The sequence below is a fragment of the Lytechinus pictus genome, chromosome 7 (assembly GCF_037042905.1).
Source record: "Lytechinus pictus isolate F3 Inbred chromosome 7, Lp3.0, whole genome shotgun sequence".
Taxonomy (NCBI): Eukaryota; Metazoa; Echinodermata; class Echinoidea; order Temnopleuroida; family Toxopneustidae; genus Lytechinus; species Lytechinus pictus.
This window is the reverse complement of record NC_087251.1, coordinates 47174637-47198821: the sequence shown is the minus strand read 5'-3', so window position 1 is coordinate 47198821 and position 24185 is coordinate 47174637. Positions and strand designations below refer to the sequence as shown.

General features: G+C 35.1%; 2 protein-coding genes across 2 annotated transcripts in view; one reads left to right on the top strand and one right to left on the bottom strand.

Annotated features, from left to right (window-relative positions):
- LOC129264116 (cap-specific mRNA (nucleoside-2'-O-)-methyltransferase 1-like) overlaps nt 1-10005 on the top strand; it is a 24852-nt gene extending 14847 nt beyond the window's left edge. The window contains exons 13-20 of the mRNA XM_064102928.1: nt 1060-1128; nt 1645-1785; nt 2409-2537; nt 3053-3144; nt 3655-3771; nt 4785-4897; nt 5358-5466; nt 6300-10005. Coding sequence (XP_063958998.1) covers nt 1060-1128; nt 1645-1785; nt 2409-2537; nt 3053-3144; nt 3655-3771; nt 4785-4897; nt 5358-5466; nt 6300-6441 — 912 coding nt within the window. The 3' untranslated portion in view covers nt 6442-10005. The remainder of the gene's footprint in view (nt 1-1059; nt 1129-1644; nt 1786-2408; nt 2538-3052; nt 3145-3654; nt 3772-4784; nt 4898-5357; nt 5467-6299) is intronic.
- Nucleotides 8355-24185, bottom strand: LOC129265664 (transcription factor IIIB 90 kDa subunit-like). Its single transcript, XM_064102929.1, has 11 exons — nt 24040-24185; nt 23114-23207; nt 21796-21922; nt 20911-21007; nt 17046-17576; nt 15261-15322; nt 14553-14634; nt 13942-14006; nt 12527-12841; nt 11119-11344; nt 8355-10461 (listed from the first exon to the last, which is right to left on the bottom strand). Exons 1-11 carry the CDS (start codon nt 24092-24094, stop codon nt 10415-10417), a joined length of 1701 nt encoding a protein of 566 aa, XP_063958999.1. The 5' UTR covers nt 24095-24185; the 3' UTR covers nt 8355-10414.

The window sequence follows — 24185 nt, the reverse complement described above, 5'->3', positions numbered from 1 at the left end:
GAGTTTCAGGTCACGTGACCAAGGTCAAAGGTCATTTAGGGTCAATGAACTTTGGTCAAGTTGGGGGTATTTGTTGAATTACTATCATAACTTTGAAAATTTATGGATCTAGTTCATGAAACTTATACATAAGGTTAATCAAGTATGAGTGAACATCCTGCCTGAGTTTCAGGTCACATGACCAAGGTCAAAGGTCATTTAGGGTCAATGAACTTTGGCCAAGTTGGGGGTATTTGTTGAATTACCATCATAACTTTGAAAATTTATGGATCTAGTTCATGAAACTTGGACATTAGGTTAATCAAGTACCACTGAATATCCTGTGCGAGTTTCAGGTCACATGACCATGGTCAATGGTCATTTAAGGTCAATGAACTTTGGCCGTGTTGGGGATATTTGTTAAATTACCATCCTAACTCTGAAAGTTTATGGATCTAGTTCATAAAACTTGGACATAAGAGTAATCAAGTATCACTGAATATCCTGTACGAGTTTCAGGTCACATGACCATGGTCAAAGGTCATTAAAGGTCAATGAACTTTGGCCATGTTGGGGATATTTGTTGAATAACCATTCTAACTCTGAAAGTTTATAGATCTAGTTCATAAAACTTGGGATATAAGAGTAATCAAGTATCACTGAACATCCCCTGTGAGTTTCAGGTCACAAAACCAAGGTCAAAGGTCAGTTAAGGTCAATAAACTTAGGCCATGTTGGGGTAATTGTTGAATTGCCATCATAACTTTGAAAGTTTATGGATAGAGTGGATGAAATATGGACATGGGTGTAGTTGACAAGTCTTAAGTCACTGTTCAAATGTCATTTATGGTCAATGAACGTGGTATTATGTCATTATATGAATGGTGTTTTTGTGAATGATTATTTTATTGTAGTTTTCAAAGTTAGCACTGCTGCTATATTAAATCGCGTAATGCAGGCGAGACTGTCAGAGGCGTTCCACTTGTTTGAAATTTTTTATGCGATTTTTTTTTTGGATGAGGCTAAAACTGAACAGTCACACTCGGATGTTTGATGTAATTTATGTAAAATTTGTTTTAGATTCCAGGTAGATCAAGAGCCGCTCCTAAAGTCCCAGATCCTGCTACAAAATTTGATGACCTATGTCAGGTAAATATCAATCAGTCAACTCAATTATTCAATCAACTAGTAGTAGTGATGAATGATGATCCTAAGCACTGTTTGAAGACATTGAAATTTGTGAGATATTTCCTATTTTTGAGCAAGCGCCATGAGCGCCCAGCTGAGGTGGATACCGGCGCTATACAAGAACCCATCATCATCATCATTAGTGAATAGCTTAACCACTCAATGAATAAAGCAATCATTTACTTTATTAGTCAGTGAATAGATTAATATTTAAAAAATAAAGCAAGCAAGAGAATGATTGAATAAATGAATGAATTAATTAAGTAATATACAAAATGACTAACTAGATATTAGAATTTTTTTTCACAGTAAGATTATGGTGACTATGTTTACTTTGTTTTTGTTTTTTTTGCAAGTACTAAACTAAACTTAGAATATTGTAATGAAAGGAAGAATAGAAATGATACTATTGTGTCTTGATATTTGTATCATAGGAGGATCAAGGGGACTTATCTGTGTGTTTTATTTTTTCCATAGGAAGATCAAGGGGACTATGGTTACTTCTGCAGGCGAGCCATGCCATTGGACAAGGAGACCTTTGCTCAGAAGGTCAAGAGTGTGTATGACTATCGATGTACAGTGGCTGCAGGGGAAAGATACTTTGTTCTTGGCATTGGGGTAGGTCATATAAGAAATCATTTGATTATATTGGATGGCTCAGAATGGAATACCAAAAATATTCCCAAGAGTTTGGGCCAATACTCTACGAATCGCAGATGAGTGAAATACGTGTATTTGCCCAAACGAATGGAATGTTTCTGGTATTCCGTGAAATAAAGCTATCCATTATAAGTATTATCTATTCCACCCCCTCCCCCCCCAAAAAAAAAAAGAGAGGGAAAATTTTGATTGAGAAAGTCATGTCACTTACCACAATCAGTTAATATGGCCTCACTTTACAAGATCAAATCTGCATGCGACTTGCATGTAGTTTATTATAACGTCATTGAGTATTATTGTGCTCTTTGCTGCGCATCACTTTGCTTTCATTTTAGTACGCATTGTATATTTCACGCATGCGCACATGAGTGATGAATACGGTCTAATATCGGACAGTAAGTTTTGTACACGAGCCTATGGTATATTATTTGCAGACATTAAATGTTAATCAATATACTTACGGTAATACACCTCATGAATACGTGATGTAAATGTAAGTTTATCATAGCTAGATGTACATGCTACATCATTCTTGTCAAATATTGTTTGCTTCTATATTTACCATGTTATTTTTTTTTTAGAGATCATACGTGTACTTCTGGGATGGGAAGAACCAACCCCCAAGATGGAGGAAGGTAGATCGATGTAAGCTACAGCTACCAGGAGGCACATTGTTTGAAGCGGAACTCATTGAAGAACTCAAAGGAGAGGTAATATTGGTAGTGGTGGTGATGATGATGATGTTGATGTTGATGTTGATGATGATGATGATGGTGATGATGATGATGATGATGGTGATGATGATGATGATGATGATGATGGTGGTGGTGGTGATGATGATGGTGATGATGACGGTAATGATTATGATGGTGATAAAGATGTCGATGATGGTGATGAAAATTTTCACGATGATGATTGTCGTGGTGGCGGTGGCGGTGATGATGATGATGATTATGATGATGGTGATGATGATGACGATGGTGATGATGATGGTGATGATGATGATGATGATGACGATGATTGTGGTGGTGGTGGTGGCGGTGATGATGATGATGGTGATGATGGTGATGATGATGATGGTTGTGGTGGTGATGGTGTTGACATTGGTGGCGGTGGTGATGCTGATTCTGCTGCTGATTATGATCATAATTATGAGGATGAAGAGGATGATGATGATGTTGGTCTCAATTTTTATTAATACAATTTTCATTTTTATTTCATTTAGGGTTCAGGGCAGAGAAGAATGTTGACAGCTCATATCGTAGATGCTATGTGGTTAGCAGGTCAGGATATTCATTCTTTACCATACTCAGAAAGGTAAGGTATAAAAAAACTCAAAGCTTCTGTATGAAATGAGGCTAATTCTGCTTGTCAAAGATCTCAAGGACAATTGATTTCTGCATTTGAAACAAAAATCATGAATGTTGCTTGTGAGTACTTTGACCATTCATTAAATGTGAAATATGTGATGACATTTGTTCACATTATATCCTTCTTCAATCGTCAATTTTGCTTTGCCCATACCAAGGTCCGGATTACATTTGGGGAAGTGTTTTTATGGATCATTTTAGGTTTTAAAATAATATAGTGAAAAAAAATTAGAAAGGGATGGGGTCACATTCAATTGACTTTGTAATAAACTTTGAAAAGAATACAATGTTTATTCTAGCATTTCTGTTTCTGTACGTCCGCTGTACCCTCCTGTAATTAATTACATATGATGTATATTTGTAGGGCATATTATCAAGTCTAAATATTCAAAAAGCATTGACCTTTGCCTTTTCATTGGTTGAAATAAAAATGATGATTTTTATTAACCCCTTGCAGGCTTCAAAGGATAAGTTTATTTGTCAAAGCAGTAGACCGACCTACGAGATCTGACCTTACACCCCTGAGGGTCAAAGAGGTTTTCAGATGTCAGGATGTCACTGAGATCATGGAGAGGTGAGTAATGTCGTGGTTACACAATCTAACAAATTGAACACATGGAGAGGTGAGTAATGTCGTGGTAACACAATCTCACAAATTGAACACATGGAGAGGTGAGTAATGTGGTGGTAACACAATCAAACAAAATGAACAATAAAATGACAATCTCTCTAAAGAGGAAGGCCCCCAAACTTGTCAGAGTTCTACGAAAGGAATATGTGTTTATATTTTGATAGGATTTTCATATTTTTTTCTTGATGATTTTACCTCGCGTTCTACGGTAGAGGTTTAATGTGTAATGGGAATGTTCAAAGCGGTCTTAGAAGTGATCTTACATGGTTTTTCAAACCCTTTTGGAAAAACCACCTCAACCACTTAAGATCGCTTTCAAGACTGCTTCGAACATTCTAATTACATGTTAAACCTCACGATGTGGTTTCCAAAACCGCTTTGCCTTGTTTCACTGGTTTGAGCGTAGATGAGGACACAACCATTCTTCAGGAAGCAATCTTGACCTGTGAGTACAAGTATGAGTTGTGCATGTTGGGTACAGTACTCATCTTACACTGTGTGTAGAATGCCTACTCCGTGGTTTCAAATTTTGCACAAAACGTGTGACCCTACTGAGAGCATTCCCATAGCAACAAGATCGCTCTACGTGAAAAGCAGATCAGGAGATTGTGTGTGATGAGAAAGCAATCCTCTAAATTGGTTTTGCGAAGTGGTTCAAGGGAGACCAGTTCAAGAAATTAGATGAGAACAGGGTTCGTCTTGTATCTCCTTTGAATATTGTTTGTCATTTGAGCACTTGAGGACCTGTCCACACATACTTGTTACTAATCTCTCTACACATGTTTCACTGAATGAAAAATTTAAATCTGTATCAGTATTTCCTGGTGTCAGAGAGACTTTGCACAAAGTGATTTCTAAACAAGTGCCATTAATTGAAAATTTGCATGTTGTGAATGAATCCATCAAATATATACTTTACCCATAATGGTTCCAATGTCTTTTTCGTTGTCATTCAGACTAGTGATGCTTGTGGTGAAGGGTGGAGGAAGGAACAGAAGACTGTGTTACAGGACTGATAATGGCAGACATTACATGCCACAAGGAATATTCTTCATCAAGACATGCAATGGTAAGACTAATTCTATATGATTCGATATCATGTATTCTGGGAACAAAATATCCAATGAACACCACCAATCCTTGCCTTTATCCTCGGCCAAAACCATATCACAATTCTCACCCTTTCTATAAGCAATTATCAAAGAAGCAGATGCAAGGTTTTCTTTTTTAAATGGAACTTTGCTGTTGCTCCTGAATTTACAGGTGAATCTGCCCAAGTCATTGTTTGGGCCCACAGAAATCTGCATGACTGCAGCAAAATTAAATTTGGAAGATGCATAGGATCATTGTTTGCATTTTCTGTTCTGAAAAAAAAAATGTTCCAACTAAAGGCAATTATTTGACTTATGAAGGTTGATTTAGTAGTCTACGGTGTATCCAGACAGTCTGCAATATCATGTTGTTCATAAAACCATTGCTGTTGATTGTCAAACTTGTAAAATAATGAGTTGACTGTTTATTGTGTGTAGATCCGTGGACAGTGCAATGGAGTAGATCTCAGAGGAGATTGTATTTCTTCAACACGAGCAATCGTAAATCTGTCTTTGAGTACCCACCAGAGAGCATTGCCTCATTCAAGTGAGTTCTTCTTGTGTCATCTCAGAATATATCATCTGAGAACACTGAAATCTAATTTACAGTATATTTTCATTGTACTAGAATAGTTTTTCTTCTACTTTGATGTATCATGGTTCTTTATGATTATTATTATGACTGAACTGTTGAATGGTTCAGACTTTGTGATTTTTATATACTTTCATTTCATGGTTGTCTAGTATAGTATGAATATATGTAGGATATATGTCATCAAATAGACCATGCAGTGTTGGACCAAGTTGGTATAAGACAAAATGGAAATTTTTAAACTTGTTGGGATAAGAATTATTTAATAAGACTATAAAACTGAATAACACCAATTTTTTATTAGGTTGAAAGTTGAACTGGAATAGACTGTGGGGTTAAGACTGAAAGGGAATTAGGCAAAGTGAGGGTATACAATCAATGCTTTCATTCAGCAAGAAATTCATCCGCATGATGCTGCACTCTACCCAGGTGAGGTGGGCAGGAATAATTACTTGATGGCACTTTGTGCCAGAATTAAGCGGAAGTTCGAGCTTGGAGGGGTAATGATCGTCGTATTTTGTATCATCAGGTATTCACTATTTTCAGGTGTGGATCCGGCCCCATACTTTTACAGGTTGCGAATTTGTCCGAAAAAAAATTTGACATGCTCACAAATGAAGGGCATTTCCTCTCACCAAACATTTAAAGAGCACAAAATGAATGTATTCTACCATGTGCCCCATGAAGGCATTCTATGAGGTGCACCATTCTATCTTGAAAATTACGGAGCGCACCTCCCCCCCCTGTATTTTTATGTTAATCTATTATTAATTTTCATCATTTTGCAGAGCTTGTAGAATCCATCGGTTGCTGTGGGCCTGGGAGGAAGGGATCAGACTTCATGATCTGCAAGAGATGAGGGAGGAACCAAACAAACTCTCCAAGGACATGGTGCTGGATCACATCAAGAAACAGAGAGTCGTATTATAGAAGGAAAAACAGAAGGGAGGAATAACAGAAGGAAAGATGGAAGGAGGAATACATGAAGGAAAGACGGAGAGAGGAATAACAGAAGGATGATGGATCTATGATCGGCAAGAGATGAGGGAAGATCCAAACAAGGACATGGTGTTGGATCATATCAAGAAACGAAGATCCGTTGGCAGAACCAATGAAGGGGGAGAATAATGCAAGGCAGAATGAAATGTCAATCAAGGAATTGGGAGTGAAAGTAATCAAAAGGACAGTCAGAGGAACAATTGGAGAAAGACAGATCTTGTCAACAGAACGAGCAATGATGCAAGCATCCTCGAAGCAAGCAGTGACGGGTCTTGCTCCAGAAGGAATAACAGAAGGAGGAATAATAAAAGGAAGATGAACTGTGAACATCCTCAAAGAAAGTAATGAATTTGTTGAAATCCTGGTAAGAAGGAAAGGAGAGAGAAAACATCAGTGATGCAAGCAGCCTCAAGGAAAGTGATGGTCTTAAAGTATCTCTGTTAAGATGGAATCTTATACGAAAAGTCAAGTTAATTTACTGATACAGGGAGCAAAGGTGAGGTCCTTCATCGCTGTATGCAACAGGAAATGATGAAAAGTCAAAAGAATATTAATGATTCTTACCCTTGCCTCCACATCAAGGTGACAATTGCAACATTTTGAAATATTCCATTGGGTGTTTACATGAAGCCGTTTGTAAATTCCGAGCAACATTACGAATGACTGGTGATCCTTCTGGTAAAGGATACACACCAAAGTTTTATTGGTGTTGATTTAGCGCCTGAGGAAGGATAACCAGTCATTCGTAAAGTTGTTCGTATCTTACAAACAGCTTTATGAAACACCCACTTGGAGGAAATTTGATGGATATCAAGTATCCCTTATAAGGGTAGCACCACACCAATAAAAAGATGATGGGATTAAATCAACATGTAGGCAGATGGAGATCAGTATGGTGGTTAGAGAGAGAGCAAATACTGAATGACTGATGAAATCGTAAGATGGGACTTCAGGAAGAACAGAATTGATGCTGCTTGCTCAATAAAATGTGTTATCAATGACAAATGCAGAGTTTACATGACAAATTCACTATTAGCCAATGAAATGGCATCATTTCAGTAGCTTGTAACATCTTGGCCAAGTTATAAAAGAGGGCCCTAAGTTTTAAGCATATTTCCATATTCCCTAGTTACCAAGATGACAGGAATGAATGTGAATATGTATCACATTTCATGAAGAGTTTTGTCGGTGACTTTCACTGACTAATTTGCTCTGAGCCAATCAGATGCAAGTATCTTCTAACAATAACAGTTTCATGAAATGCTCCTCTGAAAGGATGCCCCCTCTTATTAACAGTGCAGCTGTGTTTGATTTTTAATTTCATATTGATGAAGTTATTACACCATTGCATTGAGACAATGGTGTATATAGTGCAGGAGTTTTAGGATGACATTAAGATGACTAAAAAAGAAACTGCTTTTATGAAATTAAGATCATCACCAAAAGAGCATATGAGAGAAAATCAAAATTCTTTTTTAATTCAATACTTGAAGGTTTTAAAGTCAAATTCAAACCAATAACTTCAACTGTAAATTGTTTTTCAAGATTTGTCAGCATTGAGCTTTGGAGGGGGATTTTAGAGTTAAAGAGCAGCTGAAATTAATTGTATTTATTTAATTTGCAACATGTTTTAGAGGTTAGACTGTGATGTTGCAAAATAGAGTATCTACCAGAAGATAATCAAGGAATTAATCTCAAATGCAAAATTGCATAGATTTTTTTTTTTTAATATTACGCATAAAGAATGTAATAATCATTTGCCAAATAGTGGTATGAAATATCTCTATGCAATGATCACAAATGTACACAGAATGGATTCGTAGGCTTTTCTTTTTTATTATTTTATACATTACTCCACAACTATTTCATTTACATAATATACATTTGTACATTACACAAGGTGGATATATGAACAAAAAACATATTACAGTGAAATTACGAGTTCATGGTCATAAATGATGCAGAAATTAATCTGCTTCATTCCTCTTTAGCATTCATAAGCTGAATATTTTCTCTTGATTTATTCACCCATGTAATTTTGGTGATACGTATTGTTTATTCTAGAAGATATGGAATGTCTTCATTCACCAAAAGTAAAAGAAATTGATTTCTTGATTTTCTTCCATTTGAGCTAACTTTGTGCCTGTAGGCTTTTGATACAACATGACTCCATTTTAATAAGAAAATAAATAAATATGAGTGGAAAAATTCATTCAAATTTATAGACTGTCTGGTACTGGAGAGGGTAATACTTGTAATGCCCATAAAATAATTATTCTGGAATAATTTACCCATATACTTAATATTCTTTTCATATTTACTGCCTTTAAAAAGACAAGGAAATTAGATTATTGATATACTTTTATCAAAACATTTTAAAATAAGAAATAATCTATCAATATAAATGAAAAATTCTGAAAAATAATTTCTTTCATATGAATATCTTGTTTCTGGTCTTACCTTTGAAATGTTACTATTTGTACCAATGATTATTTAATTCATTAGCAATAAAAACCATAATCATTTTGCACACAACTGGAGACCATCGTATTACTAGTACCCAAGAAACATTAATTATAGACTGTACTCTTATATATTCGAGTCGGGAATTCATTCTTTATTTCATTTTGGGCAGGCATAATGACAGTTTAAAACTGTGCAATTGACATTTGCTCTGCAATAAGAACTCCAAAGGAAACAAAGGAATAATTGGCTCATGAAGCCAAACATAAAACCTGAACTCAAATACGTACCGTATTAATCTTAATCTTCTGATCCAAAGTCATGTTCCCCATTAAGTGGTGCTGCTAAGTATTAAAGGGATGCTCAAATTTTTCAACTTGCACTCCTCAAGAGGAAATGCAAGAATGAACAAAAGACAAGCTTAATGGAGGAAAAAATGTGCAAAAAACAAAACAAAATAAAACAAAAACTCTGATTGAATGTCGGAGGATTCTTCTAAACTTCGGCTTGATGCTAGTTGTTTATTTTGGAAAATTGCCAACATAAGTCACTGTCCCAACTCACAGTGGTTTTCTAATTGCCCGAAGAGAATTGCAGATTTTGCTTTGAAAGATATCAATGCAAGTATTAAATTCAGTTATAATTCATCAAATACTATTTTGTAATTCCATTTCAAAGTGTAAACTTGATTACTTTGTTAATTCACTCATTGCTCTCCTATGGAGAATATTCTTGAAATATTGTCATTTGATTTTTCTGTATATTGAGAAATTCTATGTAGTTTTATTATGTGAATTTCAGTTTGAAGAGTTAGATTGGTTGATGCAAATGGAATGAACATTAAACAGAAAAATTCTTCATCAAAGTCTTGTTTATTTAATTCAAAGGGTTTTCATTTGTTGTAATAAACGGTCCTATTATTTAGATGTTTTATTCAAGACATTCTTTATCACTATTGTAAGCTAATGAATTAACCTTAATCTTTGGTCACTCGCCAATTGATACAGTGCATATAAAACGATTCAAGAAGTTACATCGTATTTGAGTTCCTGAGTTTGACATCTACAATATTTTGCCGTGGGTTTGGAGCGGGGGTTAAAAAACCAAGGACAAATGTTTTTGTGTGGTAGTACTCATCGTTCAGGCTAATGCATGGCTGAAAACATTTTCCATTTTATTGCTGGTCAGTAGCAAGTAACATTTTTTTGGAAACAAAATTTGTGAGTTGAGGTTCCTTTTAGAATACATCAAATTCACATAGAATGCAAGGTGTCCATGTAGATTTCTTCTTCTCCCTCTCATTCTCATTCCCCTTCTCCTCTTCAAAATCCTCCTTCACTCCTTTTCCTCATCCTCCCTCTTCTTTTTTCTTTCTTATCCAGCAATGGAAATGTGTCTGGATATCAGAGGTATATCAAAAACTGAGGCTCTACCCCAGTTACTACTCAAGGTCATCCATATCATAGTTATCTTGATAATCATCATCACCTGTAGATGATAAATGAGAAGAAAAAAAGAATTTAAAATTGAGGTTATTGCAGTTATGCGTGCACATCACATGAGATGAAAAGAACTGGAGTTTCCATAGTTCGTTTGGTGATCATCCATCAGTTGCAGTTGCTTCAAGAAAGTTGGACTTTAAACAAAGTTGTAATTGATGTTGTAACTTTAATAAATGAACACTCTAATAGTCGCTCAATCATATTGAACGCACACGGGTTCTTACAGTACGCAATTTTAAAAATCATTGGCCTTTTCAATCATTGATTGCATCAGATTTATCTAATCAAATCACCATTGTTTTATGTTTGTTACTTTAAGATTTAATTAGAAAGTCAAAAAGGGGCCTAAGCTTTCGATCCTAGCAGAATCTTCGTCGGAGGCAAAATGACAAACATATAAAGTGGAACAACCATAATATAGACCACAAACAAGCTACAGCAACACTAGAAACAAGGAGACAAAAGGGGCATTAGTGTGTAGAGAAGACCAATCAGGTTAGTGAAGGGGATGAAAGAAAATTAATTAAGATTTAATTAAGCAGCATTGGGATTTATACATGAGAAAATTAACAAAGAGGTCCAGATAAATGGCAGCCAAATATGCATATTTTAATGTAAGCATTGCACAATTTATTTGACCTACCTCTATGTCCCATCAACTGAGCAGCACTTTGGAGATGATCATCATCTTCCTCATCATAATACTCGTCCTCCCCTTCATCATCATGGTGGATTCCTTCCTCTGCATGGTACTGTACGGGGCCGGACTCTACCACTATGTCATCGGGGGCTTTAGGCTGCGCGATGGTGAAGGGGTTTGGATTTTTCTCTTCTTTGGTCTCCAGTTTCACAGCTTTCTGAGCAGGTCCCTGAATGAAAGATCCAGATGAAGACAATCTTAATCAAATGACATTAATGTAATCATATATGATATTTCAGATGTCAAAGTTATTTTATGAATTTGTACACATGAATTTCAGTTTACCAAGCATCTATCAAAAAACTATCTTCACAGAAATCAAATTATGTTGTGTTCAAATTCACTATAGTTTAGTAAGCTGAAATCTAAGTATTACCTTATTTCAAAGTCAATATTCATGAAAACTATCTCCTAGCATTAAAAAGAATATTTTAGCACAAGTGACATATACTTATAACAGAAAACTCGATCTGAACACACAAAAACGTAAAGTTTCAAGTTTCATTTATTTCTCCTTAAAGGACAAGTCCACCCCAACAAAAAGTTGATTTGAACAAAATAGAGAAAAAACCAAGAACCATAACACAATTTCATCAAAATTGGATGTGAAATAGGAAGTTATGACATTTCAAAGTTTTGCTAAATTTCACAAAAGAGTTATATGCACATCCTGGTCGGTATGCAAATAAGGGGACTGATGACGTCACTCACTATTTCTTTTGTATTCTATTATATGAAATATCTTAATTTTCTCCTTATTGGAAGGTGAAATAAGTTTTCTTCCTTCATGAACATGGGGATTTACAATTGTTCTAACATTTTATGGTTCAGTAAAATTGGTCAGTATTGTCAAATCTGTAAAAATGGAAATATTGTATAATTCAAACATTAAAACACAAAAGATATAGTGAGTGGAGGACATGACCGACTCTCTCATTTGCGTGTTGCCGAGTTGTGCATATAACTGTTTTGTGAAAAATAAGCAAAACTTTAAAATGTCATAACTTTCTTATTCTACATCTGATTTTGATGAAATTTTCAACGTTATTATAGATTGATTTTTCTTTATTGATTCAAATCAACATTTTTCTGGGGTGGACTTGACGTTTGAGACAAACTACCGGGTATAAGAAATACATAATACAGATAATGCGTAATAGTGGACATCAAATGAATTAAAGAGAGGACGGTAATGGCTAAGAAAGAAGAAACCTCGAATGAGGCCAACCCATCACATGGACAGTTTCTGTTTATATTTCCTATTTCATAATTTTTCTAAAGAAGTTTCAGAATAAAAAAGAATAATATCAGAATAGATTCAGCACACAAATAAACACATCAGTTCACCCACATCTCTGACAGTTGGCCTTGCAGGTGTAACGGTTGGCCTGAGTCGCTTCACCCCACCCAGACTCCCTGCCCTCATCAACTGGCCCCCCTGCCCCGTACCTCCTCCCGCCCTGAACGGGGTGCCAAGGTTCACTGGGGGTGGGGTCTCTGCTGGTTTTGAGGGTGGGGTAGGTTTATTGGCTTGGCTAGGCTGGGTGAGATCTCTCAGGACATCATAGTTTATCTTGCTCGAAATTTTCTTCTCGACAATGAGCTTCTCGATTGCCTCGCCGGCAGTGTTGGCCTGGATGGGGGGCCTCTTTGTGCTTTTCCTCTTCTATAACAGCAATGAACATAGATAGAGTATGAGGATATAAAGCGTATATGATTCTAGGTGCTATAAAAATAGTAAACTAGCAATGTGGATAAAGTAATTAATGAAAGTGAAGCAATGTTTCCTCCATATTTTTCCTACAATAATAACATTGATATAGAAACATATTGTGAAAAGCACTTTTTATATTTGGGTATATCATTATTGTTATTACTGTAGGAAATATTCAGATTGATACAAATCATTTTCATACATGTATCGCAATATGTTTCTAGGTGCTAAAAAAAATAGATAGCAATGTGGATACGGTAATTAATGAAAGTGGAGAGAGCTTTCTTCTGCTCGTTATCATCTCTCAGACATCAAGTTATTTTTATTAGTCTTTATCATTTTGTTTTATTCTCTATTTTTGGTTGCAATTCGTCCTGTTTCTATCTATGTTTATTTCTTCTTTTGTCGTCCTGCTTTTTTTTTCGTTTTATTTTACTCTTTTTTCGTTTTGTCTTGTTCTGTGGGTTAACTTGTTATTTTAAATCTATTCAGTAAGTCTCTGTAGGCAAATAGCAACCATTGCGTCTCTCTCTCTCTCTCTCCCTCTTCTCTTCATTGATGTTTTTAAATATAATTGTAATAACACTGATTTGTATCGTTAATATTTGTTATAAATGTATGAAAATGATTTGTATCAATCTGAATATTTCCTACAGTAATAACAATAATGATATACCCAAATATAGAAAGTGCTTTACACAATATGTTTCTAGGTGCTAAAAGAAATAGTAAGATAACAATTGTGGATAAAGTAAGTAATGAAAGTGGGATCCTCCATATATTTCATACAGTTATAACAATATACCAACTTAATATGAAGCACATATCACAATACGTTTCTACGTGCTATAAGATAAACGAAGATAGAAATGTAGATAAAGCAATGTAATTTCAGTGAGGCATCCACATTATTCTTTCTACAAGAAAAAATAAACAAAAGATAAAATTTTCTGACAAGTGTTTATGAACTATTTTCTCAATATTGTTATCTGTACTAATACTTCATCTCACACATTCAGTTGTAAAAAAAAACCCATCAACATCAAACTCACCTTCTTTGGCTGATCAGGCTTCAGTCCTTGTTCTTCTCGCTCTTTTTGTAATCTCTTCTCCTTTTCTGAAAATAATGAAATTAAATGCATGTACGGTACATCTTTAATTTCAAATTTTCTTTACCGAAAATTATCAAATCAAATACATCTTTAATTTTACACCTGTGAAGAAAAGAGGATCTAAAAAGCGTATCCATAATAACAACAATAATAAAGATTAATTTATTAAGCGCATAATAGAAAAAGCTCTCTCTATGCGTTTTACAGTGTAAGACATAAATATTAGCAAAGCCATAAAGAAAAAAGGTAATTTTAAAAATGCAAACTAGCTAAAGGATAGAAATAACTGATCCCTGAATATTATTTTCTTTTATTTCAAAATTTCTGATTAGTGGCAAGCATCTAGTTATTGTATTTCTATTAATGGCATTATTCACAACAAAAGTGAATTTGAGAGACAATCTTGTCCGAATAAAATTTTAGCGGAAGTAAGTATTAATATGCCGTTAATTCATTGCGCCTGTCAGCATTACAATTTCAAAGCATATCTCATATATGTCAGGAATATCAAAATAAATAGTAAAAACATCAAACGTTTAAATCTGAGTTACCTTCCATTTGTTTCATGTATTCTCCATTCTCCTTCATCCAAAGATTGGTTTTTATAGTCACTTCTTTTTCACTCAGAATAAACTGATAAAAATTTAAAAGAATGGAATGTATACATTATGGAGATAAAAGACTACCATAGAAACATGAATGAATATAATTTAATCGATATTGAAATCTAATTACTGTAATATTTGCAATTGACATATTATTGACACTACAAAAGAAGTAGATATAACACAAAATTTACGAAGTGCAAAATTATAGACCAAATCGGTGGCATTCCATCAATATTTATCTGATTGTTACTATGGTAACTGTCAGATAATGACAAACTGTCAGTGCTGACAATTTCCCTGAAATGGGCCCAGACATTCACTCCAATAGAACATAATAGAAGTAACATTTTTCTCTAGTACACAGATACATTAATGTGTCATTACTTTTGTTGAGCTTTTATAAAACATATGCATGATTAAATTTAGATGACTCAATCGTTCATGATGAACATGAAAAATAAAGTACTTGTAATACATGCATCCACTTTACGACAGAAAAAGTTTCACTTTATTAAATGTTTATCTGTAATGGATGTATGCTCTTCGTTATTCAGAGTGAGCTTCATTCAAATATCCAACATTGTAATCTAACACCCAAGGGTATACATGACTAACTTCAGAAGAGATTTACTAAGATAAATGATTACTTACTGCATCTATTTCCCTATCATTTATCCCTGTCAAATCCAGCTCTCCATCATCATTCTCAGGACCTTTCAATATAACGAGAAAAGAAATAGGTTCTGGTTTACATGTCGACAAATTACATGATCATTAGAAGTCACAAATGACACAAACATCTATTGAACAGTAGAGTGACAAAGCCTTTGCCACGTTGTTAACTATCATGCAATGCTCAAGTTCTTCATAAGTTCTTCGCGGAACAGGCCAAAGATGACTGATTTATCATCATTTTTTGGTACTCTACTTCTAAAACTCAGTCTGGGTATTAAAATTAAAATATATTTCTTGATTCTCAAAGCATGTGATACGAAGGACTGTGAATGTAGAATGATAAAAAAAGCGTTGGTAGATTTGTCACATCTGGCTACACTTACTTAAAATCAGGGATTTCAAGAATGGTAACCTTGGAAATTCTATCCAACTGATATGATTTTACTTAATGCACCTATATGACTACACATCATAATAATTAACCCTAAAAGGACCGGGCTATTTTAGATGTATTGAGGATGGGGGGGCCCTTCTGATCTCAGCCGCCATTTGTGCGATTGCGTCAAAATTTGGCATACACATTCTTTACCACATAAACTACAGGCCAGTATAAAAAAAAACTCGGAAAAAATTAGTTTTTATTCATTATGAATAAAATATGCAAATTTATTCATGAAAATCATTATTTGCATATTTAACACCCAATTTCACTTTAAATTTTCTTCTTTTTTTCCAGATGTCATCCTTGTAATCTAATTTGAAGGTTTACATAAAGAAAAATTACAAAAGTCAATTTTGTTTTCCTTATGTATTTCATTGTTTTTTCATCTTTTGTTTTTCATTGTTTTTTTTCAATGGAAATTATTACAGACCATTTAACAACTAAATTGAACCCTAAATTAATTAAGCAGAACAATTAGAATAAAAAATAATCACCCTTTTATGAATTTCATCTCCCACAGACTTTGTACACAAAGTATAAAAATGAGCCATTTTCTGCACGACATTGTCTCGTAAAAGTCACGTGGAGTCGCGATGCTATACCCATATGTCGCGATTTTGTTCTCAAAAGTTGCGCGAGACTTTTGCCACACTATCTCTTTGCGTTTCGGAAATATCGCGTGAAGAGTTGAGGGGGGCCATCACGCCCCCCCCAGTCCTTTTTAGGTTAAGCTTTGATAATTGTGTATAATAATAATACTATCACCCCTGTAGTACAGCTCTTAATAGAGGGGTGTGAGTGGTCACAAATAAAAAGATCTGAAAAAAGCTGAAGTGTTGAAAAAATCTGAAATAGAAAGAGCTCCCATACTTTTTGTACAGAGGAAGGCCAAAAATAAGCTGAAATTAAGCTGAAAATCAAAACAAAAAAATCTGAACTCTCACACCCCTGTTAATAGACACATAACACCTACAGGTTTGTATGCATGAGGAAAGAGGGAAATATGGTTAGAATTGTAGATTTAAAAATTAAACATATAAATGAAATACTGTAAATAATCTTCTTCACACATTCATAAAAAACAAAAATAACATACATGAAACTGAAAAACAAATTGTGCCATTGTAAGCAAAACATGAAACACAACATTCTTTTGAAAAACATTGGTAGAGAAAGAACTTTTTGATCAAATCAACATGAAATGACATTTCTGTGTCCTGAAATCCGAAGTATCAAGTTTATGGACTAATTTGCTGAATCCAAGTTCATTCAATTTTTCCAAATTAACATTAATAAATCCAGCAGTGGACAAAACATACTTTTTTCTTCTGGAATGGCAGCCTCTTTGATGATGCTTTCCAGTCCTAACGATAACGCCGACGGTCTCAGCCCCTTGTCTCCACTGCTCCATACAGTTGGTTCACCAAGCAGGGTATCGATAACATTGTCTGTGGGTAAGGATTTCTCTTTTAAAGTACTGTCACCCACTGCACCTGCCCCTGCTCCACTTTCTCCATCTCCTACTTTACCCTCTCCTCCTCCTCCTGGTGCTTCACCTCCACCATCTCCCCCTCCTGCTTCACCTCCACCTTCTCCCCCTCCTGGTTCCCCTCCACCTCCAGTATCAACACCTTTATTCCCATCACTTTTTGATGTCGATGCACAGTCTCCATTTTCAGTTTTTTCACTCGCAACCTGCGACTGTTTATGCGACCTAACTTCCTCTTCCACCAGAGGTCTCACGCTGTCATCTTCCAAGCGTTTCAGAAGTTCAACGTTTTCTGCCTGTTCAACATCATCGGCATTGCTCTGGTTATCTTCGGGTATACTTCCTAACGATGATGCCGCATCTGGAAATGATTTGAGGGAGAGGGTTGGAATAAAGATGCAAATACGAATAATGAGTTCATCTGGACAATTTACGGTCTTAGCCAATGAGACTGAGAATCAGATATGATATACATGTATTATTACATGAAAATATAAAGTGGAAATTGAATTCTGAATGTTTTCCATCATCAATTTGACAAAGAATATAATTACATATATTATCCAAATTAAGCTACACTCAACCTAGGTGAGGTAACTGGAAAGAATTCCTAAAAAAAGATGTGAGCACCGAAAGTGGTAGCCGAGCTTAGCCGGAGTAACATAGGGGCGCCTTGGCGCCCTAATAAGGTGGATACAATAAAAATAATCTATAATATTATCAATATTATTATAAACATATTTTTTAATGGATGAAAACATGGAGCTATTATTGATGCAAATCAATATACAAATAAAAGTAAATATACTTTATTTTTCATACCCAAAACTTAATCTCCACAAAAAGTCTTACTAATCTATCAGCCAGAAAATCTGATACATCAATGACCTACAAGTATTTTTCAATAGTTATATATGTCATAAGTTATTAACATTCCTATTTGTCAGATTAGGTTGTAGGGAAAATTTTGCAAAAAAGATCAAGTACATTAAACAGAGAACAAATCATGGGAAATGATGTGACTACCAAAGCTTTCATTGCCAAACCAAATATTATACCTTGTTTCTCATGTCACTAATATGCTTTTCACACTGCATTTCCTTAACCCCATACTATCCTTAACCCCGGACTATCCTTAACCCCATACTATCTTTTTTTCGATTCACACTGTCTTTCTTAACCCCATACTATCTGCTCAGCCGGGGATAATGCATTAACCCCGGACTATCCCTCAGCTCATGAATATTGATGATTTTACCATACAGAGCGTGATTAACGTGCAATTCGACTTCCGTGATTGGCTAAATGCTTAGCCCCACTTTCCTTAGCCCTGTTCGTTTTCACACTGCATTCTCTTAGCACCGCAATTGTGGTGCTAGCACCACAATAAGCCGGTTAACCCTGCTTTTTTGCAGGGCCAGATAGTACCGTACTATTTACCGTGCTAGCCCACTTTGTTAAAAGGTAGTGTGAAAACGAAGAGGGCTAAGCTTAACCCCGGGAAATTGGTGGGGCTAAGACCCCCCTTAGCCCCACCAATTTCCCGGGATTAAGGAAAAAAAGTGCAGTGTGAAAAGCATATAAATGAATCTGTATTAAAGATAAATACCTGTCGTGATTACTACCTATAAATGGTTTCAAACAGAATCCAATAAAATGGCCATCAAATTCTTCATATATATATATGTGAATAAAAATATGTGCCAAAAGATTTTGGTAGAAAATATGTGATTGCTGAGAAATGGACAAAATAAGCATAACATTCCAACTAATTTGATCTTTTTTTCTAGCAGTAAAACTTCATAGTCCCATATGTACTTATCTGTGTTGGGGCACTTTGATGTGATTAGTTTCATCTTAAATGTTATGATTTCAAAAAGTTAGATTTATGCGAATGAGCCAGATTTAGATCTATGATCATATGATGACAATAAACCTATATTTAAAGACTTTCTAATAAAATCATTGTTTGCCGCAGCGACAGGTTCTTTGCTTTAAGCAAAGCAATAACCGAAGGTTAATCTCTTCCTGTGTATCCTCCTGAAACCAAGGTTTATCACTTTCACTATTTCCTGTCATTCTTGGAATCTTTGCAATGACCATACCATATATCTTCCTTTTTCCAGAATCATAAGCCTGTCTTCACAAAGGTGGTTTTGAAAACCCACGGTTGAGTCCATGGTTTTTGCAGATTTCCTGTATAAATTACGCTTATTTTACCGCGTATATTAAAAAATGTCCTATGCTGATGCGCGCTTTGTCGCAGTACGCCAAATTAACGCCTGTTGCCATGGTTATCCATGCTATTTTATTCATGAGTCCACTGTTTTTAACTAATGAGTCCACAGTGGACTTATGAATAAAATAGCGTATCTAACCATGGTAACAGGCATCAATTTGGCGCACTGTGACAAAAGCGCGCATCAGCATTGGAATTTGTTATACATGCGCCCGATACGCGACAAATTAAGCGTAATCTATACAGGAAATCTGCATAAACCATGGATTCAACCGTGGATTTTCAAAACCACCTTTGTGAATTCGAGCCATAGAATTTTACAAAACATTAACAAATCCCCCCCAAAAAAATCCCTTCAAGGTTTTGAAGAATCTTATTTTCAGTGTTTCCATTATATCTCGGTTTCAAGTTACTGGTAATTATCATTTTTATTGTGGCACACATAAAAACCCCTTTCAAATTTTAGAGAAATCAAAGCACCCTTGTTTTAAAGAAAATTGAAATACTTTTTTTTCTTTTCAAAGAAAGGCTTTATTCACTTTTTCCTCCACAAATCATATAATATTTCAATGAGAGAAGATTGATATTGTTACAGGATTTTTCCCTGTTGAGTTTAATAGTGAAGTATGTGTTAAATCATTAAATGCAAAAACTTTGGACTTTATCAAAATTTGTAAGTTTCAAAGATTGATGAGTAATCCACACACATTATAAACGTAGTACTAACAATAATGATAACAATAGCTGGATAGGGAGGCAGTGTAGCTCAGTCGGTTAGAGCGCCTGTTCCGGATAAGATTGTAGATCTCAACGTGCGTGGGTTCGAGTCCCGCAGCATGCCGGAAGACGTCTAACAAAAAAACTGATGCTAGCGTTGTGTGTTAACGTGCCTCACCGCTGTGTTCAGTGCGGGTGTGAATGCAGTTGGAAAACACTCCGTCCATCAGAAAGGACGCAAATGTTGGTCCCGTGTATAGGAGAGTCACAACCTATGCACGTTAAAACCAATACACTATTCGTCAAAGAGTAGGGTGTTCACCCGGTGTATTGCACCTGCCGGTCCCCGGTACTACAATACTGCAAGAATCTTCAGGATTGAAGGAGGCAGTGTAGCTTGAAGAAGAAGATATATATATAGCACATTTTCCAGAAGACAAAAATCGCAACTATTATTATCTTGGCTTAAGCTCTCGCTGATGCTTAGTTCCGATGCTCATTGCACTCAAAGAATTAATCCTGCCGGGTACCCATGTACCTCGCCTGAACTGAGGGCAGCACAGTGTGGATGAATTTCTTCATGAAGGAAAACACGCCATGGCTTGAAACCGAACCCATGTCCCACAGATTGAAAGACGAGAGTCATAACCACTAGACCGGGAACAGTTTCAAATGCAGACTACTTTTTTCAAAATTTGGACGCATCAAAGATACCATAACTTGAGTAATACTGACTCACCTGTTGGTTTTTTATGAAGAGCACTTTCAATTTCATTCTGTATGGTTGTAATCTCTCCTTCTAATTCAAGCACCTGTTTCTTGCTAAGCTCTTCTAACTATGATACAATGTCAGAAATATAATTTATATGATACTGAGAAGACATTCATATATTTTTACATTGCAAAAAAACTGCATAAATAAACATAAATACAATTATAATATGAGAACATATTAATATTTTTCACATTTCAGAAAATTTGAATTTGACATAAATCCAACTCCGGTGCAGATCAAGGCAGTTTACTGATATGAATGTCAAACGCCTTGATATTTCTTTATGGTTAAATATTCATAAATGAAAGATTGTTTGTGGTATCATTAGTTTGTAATTGAAAGTAGATGACTACCACTCAAGCCCTTATCACTATCGAAGAAGTAAAATATCCTTGTTCCTTATTTATATTATAATAATATACAGAAAGTGTATATTTAAAAATTTGTATCCTTACCAAGAATAGCAAATGGATACAGATCGGGCAGCTACTCGCTTGTGCCATCACATAAATCAACACTTTAAAAATCCAAGACTTTGTTATTCTTCAACGGATTTTTGCCAAAACTTCGCCAATAAATTTCTTATGTTTTTATTGCTTTTATTAAAACAAACCTTTATGTAAGATAAGGGTGAACTATAATGATTAATGATGTTGAAAGCAGGAAAATTTTATTTTGTTTTAATTTAAGGGGGGCTACTTTTCACATCCTATTGCCTAAATGTGATACATTGGAGAAGCTTTAACATTGCAGAGAATTGGGGAATTTCCACGGCTCTTTTGAGCCTTTCAAGGGTGAAATCGCCCGAGCCCCCGTGTAATTTTTTTTCCATGGTTGAAAAGTACAAACCTGGGCAAGTTTAGCATTTCTTCTTCCTCTTTTGAATGACGGCGGATCTTGCTCTTCCTCTAGATCAATCTTATGAAACTCATCGATGGTCAACTTGCCAGACGGTGTCTCTTCAAATTCAGATAACCTTCAGAAAAAAGATTAAGAAGATGATTCATTATTATCCGTACAAGACAACTGAGCTGGTCCTTTACAAAACCGTATTGCCTAGCTAGTCTTCATGAATATTGGTAGTGAGTTGGGTATATTATTTTAATTTTACTTGGTCTTTTGGCGTGTACTGAGTTTGCATGCAGATACGTAACAAAGTATACCTTTGACTTGTCCAAGGTCTCAAATCGGGGCATCTGAGGATATGCAGAAATGCATCATATTGATCCTCATCTCAAGACTCCGGTCAATATGATTCAGTTGGGGGGCAATATATTTGATGTTCCCCTCAAAGTCAGTAGATATGATTTATCTTACAAGTTCAGAATTATAGATTATAAAATGTAGTCTCTAGGAGTTTGATCCAACAGTCATAATCTCAGTTAAAATGTATTATGTGGATCAGTCATATTTTTTTCATAATCTTTCATCCTAATTAAAGGTATGGTCCGGGCTGAAAGTGTTTATAGCTTAATAAATAGAGTAGAATTCACTGAGCAAAATGCCGAAAATTTCATCAAAATCGGATAACAAATAACAAAGTTATTGAATTTTAAAGTTTAGCAATATTTTGTGAAAACAGTCGTCATGAATATTCATTAGGTGTGCTGGTGATGTCACATCTCCACTTGTTCTTTTATATTTTATTATATGAATTTAGGTTTATTCAAATTTTTTCCACCAAGAACTAGAAAATTTGGATTGACAACTGATTTAGTGCATTAGATATTTATTGCTGCAACTTATTTCATTATAAGGAGACATATTATTCACACAAGTATGAAATAATGAAAAAATTATGATTTTATGTAATAACATAAGAAAACGGAAAGTGGGGATGTGACATCATCAGCCCACCTAATGAATATTCATGACGACTGTTTTCACAAAATATTGCTAAATTTTAAACTTCAATAACTTTATTATTTGTTATCCGATTTTGATGAAATTTTCGGCATTTTGCTCAGTAAATTATACTCTATGTATTAAGATATAAATATTTTCAGCCCGGACCATCCCTTTAAGTATCCAGTATTTTGGGGCGCTACTTTCATGATCTACTCCCAACATCATTGAATATGTAATTTTTCTGTGGTTTACTTGAAAGTTATGATGATGCACCTGTGACAGAAGAGAAAAACAGTGTGCTGTTTGCCCTTTAATTCACCTTTTTCTGAGAGTAGCATCACAGACTTTGACCACTTTGATGACGTCTCTTTGGGTCCTGTGGAAATTGTGCATTCTCGCCGCAACCAGCAGAGCTGTAATGAAAGAAGTAGCAAAATATGAGTGAACAGGTCTACTACTAAAACCTGAAATTTCAAAGGTCAAGTCCACCCCAGAAAAATGTTGATTTAAATCAACAGAGAAAAATCAGACAAGCATAATGCTGAAAATTTCATCAAAATCGGATGTAAAATAAAAAAGTTGTGACATTTTAAATTTCGTTTATTTTTCACAAAATAGTTATATGCACAATTTAGTAACATGCAAATGAGAGAATCAATGATGTCCCTCACTCACTATTTCTTACGTTTTTTATTGTTTGACTTATACAATATTTCAATTTTTTGCAGATTCAACAATAAGAGCCAACTTGACTGAACCATAAAATATTAAATAATGGTACTCTCACAGGACAATGAGGAGAAAATTAGAATATTTCATTTAATGAAATACAAAAGATATAGTGAGCGAATTATGTCATCAGTCTTCCTCATTTGCATACCGACTGGGATGTGGATATAACTGTTTCGTGAAATTAAGCGAAACTTAAAAATGTCATATTTTTCTTATTTTACAACTGATTTTCATGAAATTTTCAGTGTTATGGTTGTTGGATTTTTCTCTTTTTATTCAAGTCAACTTTTTGTTGGGGTGGACTTGTCCTTTAATATATCATCAACTTCATATTTTACAACTTTAATATTTCAATTCAATTTTTTTGTTATGTTGTTTGATTCTGTTTGCTTGTCTTTCATCTCTCTTTCCTGTTTTTTCCCTCTTTTCTGTCTTTTTCTCCTTTGTTATTCTTCACTACTTGAAAAAATCAAAGGGGAATGCTCCCCTTGCATTAGACCAAGTTTCACCCACCTGCACCACATAAACCTGATGGTCTCCTTCCCATATGAATCCAGTCTCGCTTCATCCTGGATACCAACCTCAGAGCCGTCTCACACACCACGTCCGTCTTGTCGCTGAACTCAAGCTTGTGGGCAAACCTCTGGATGAATAAACAG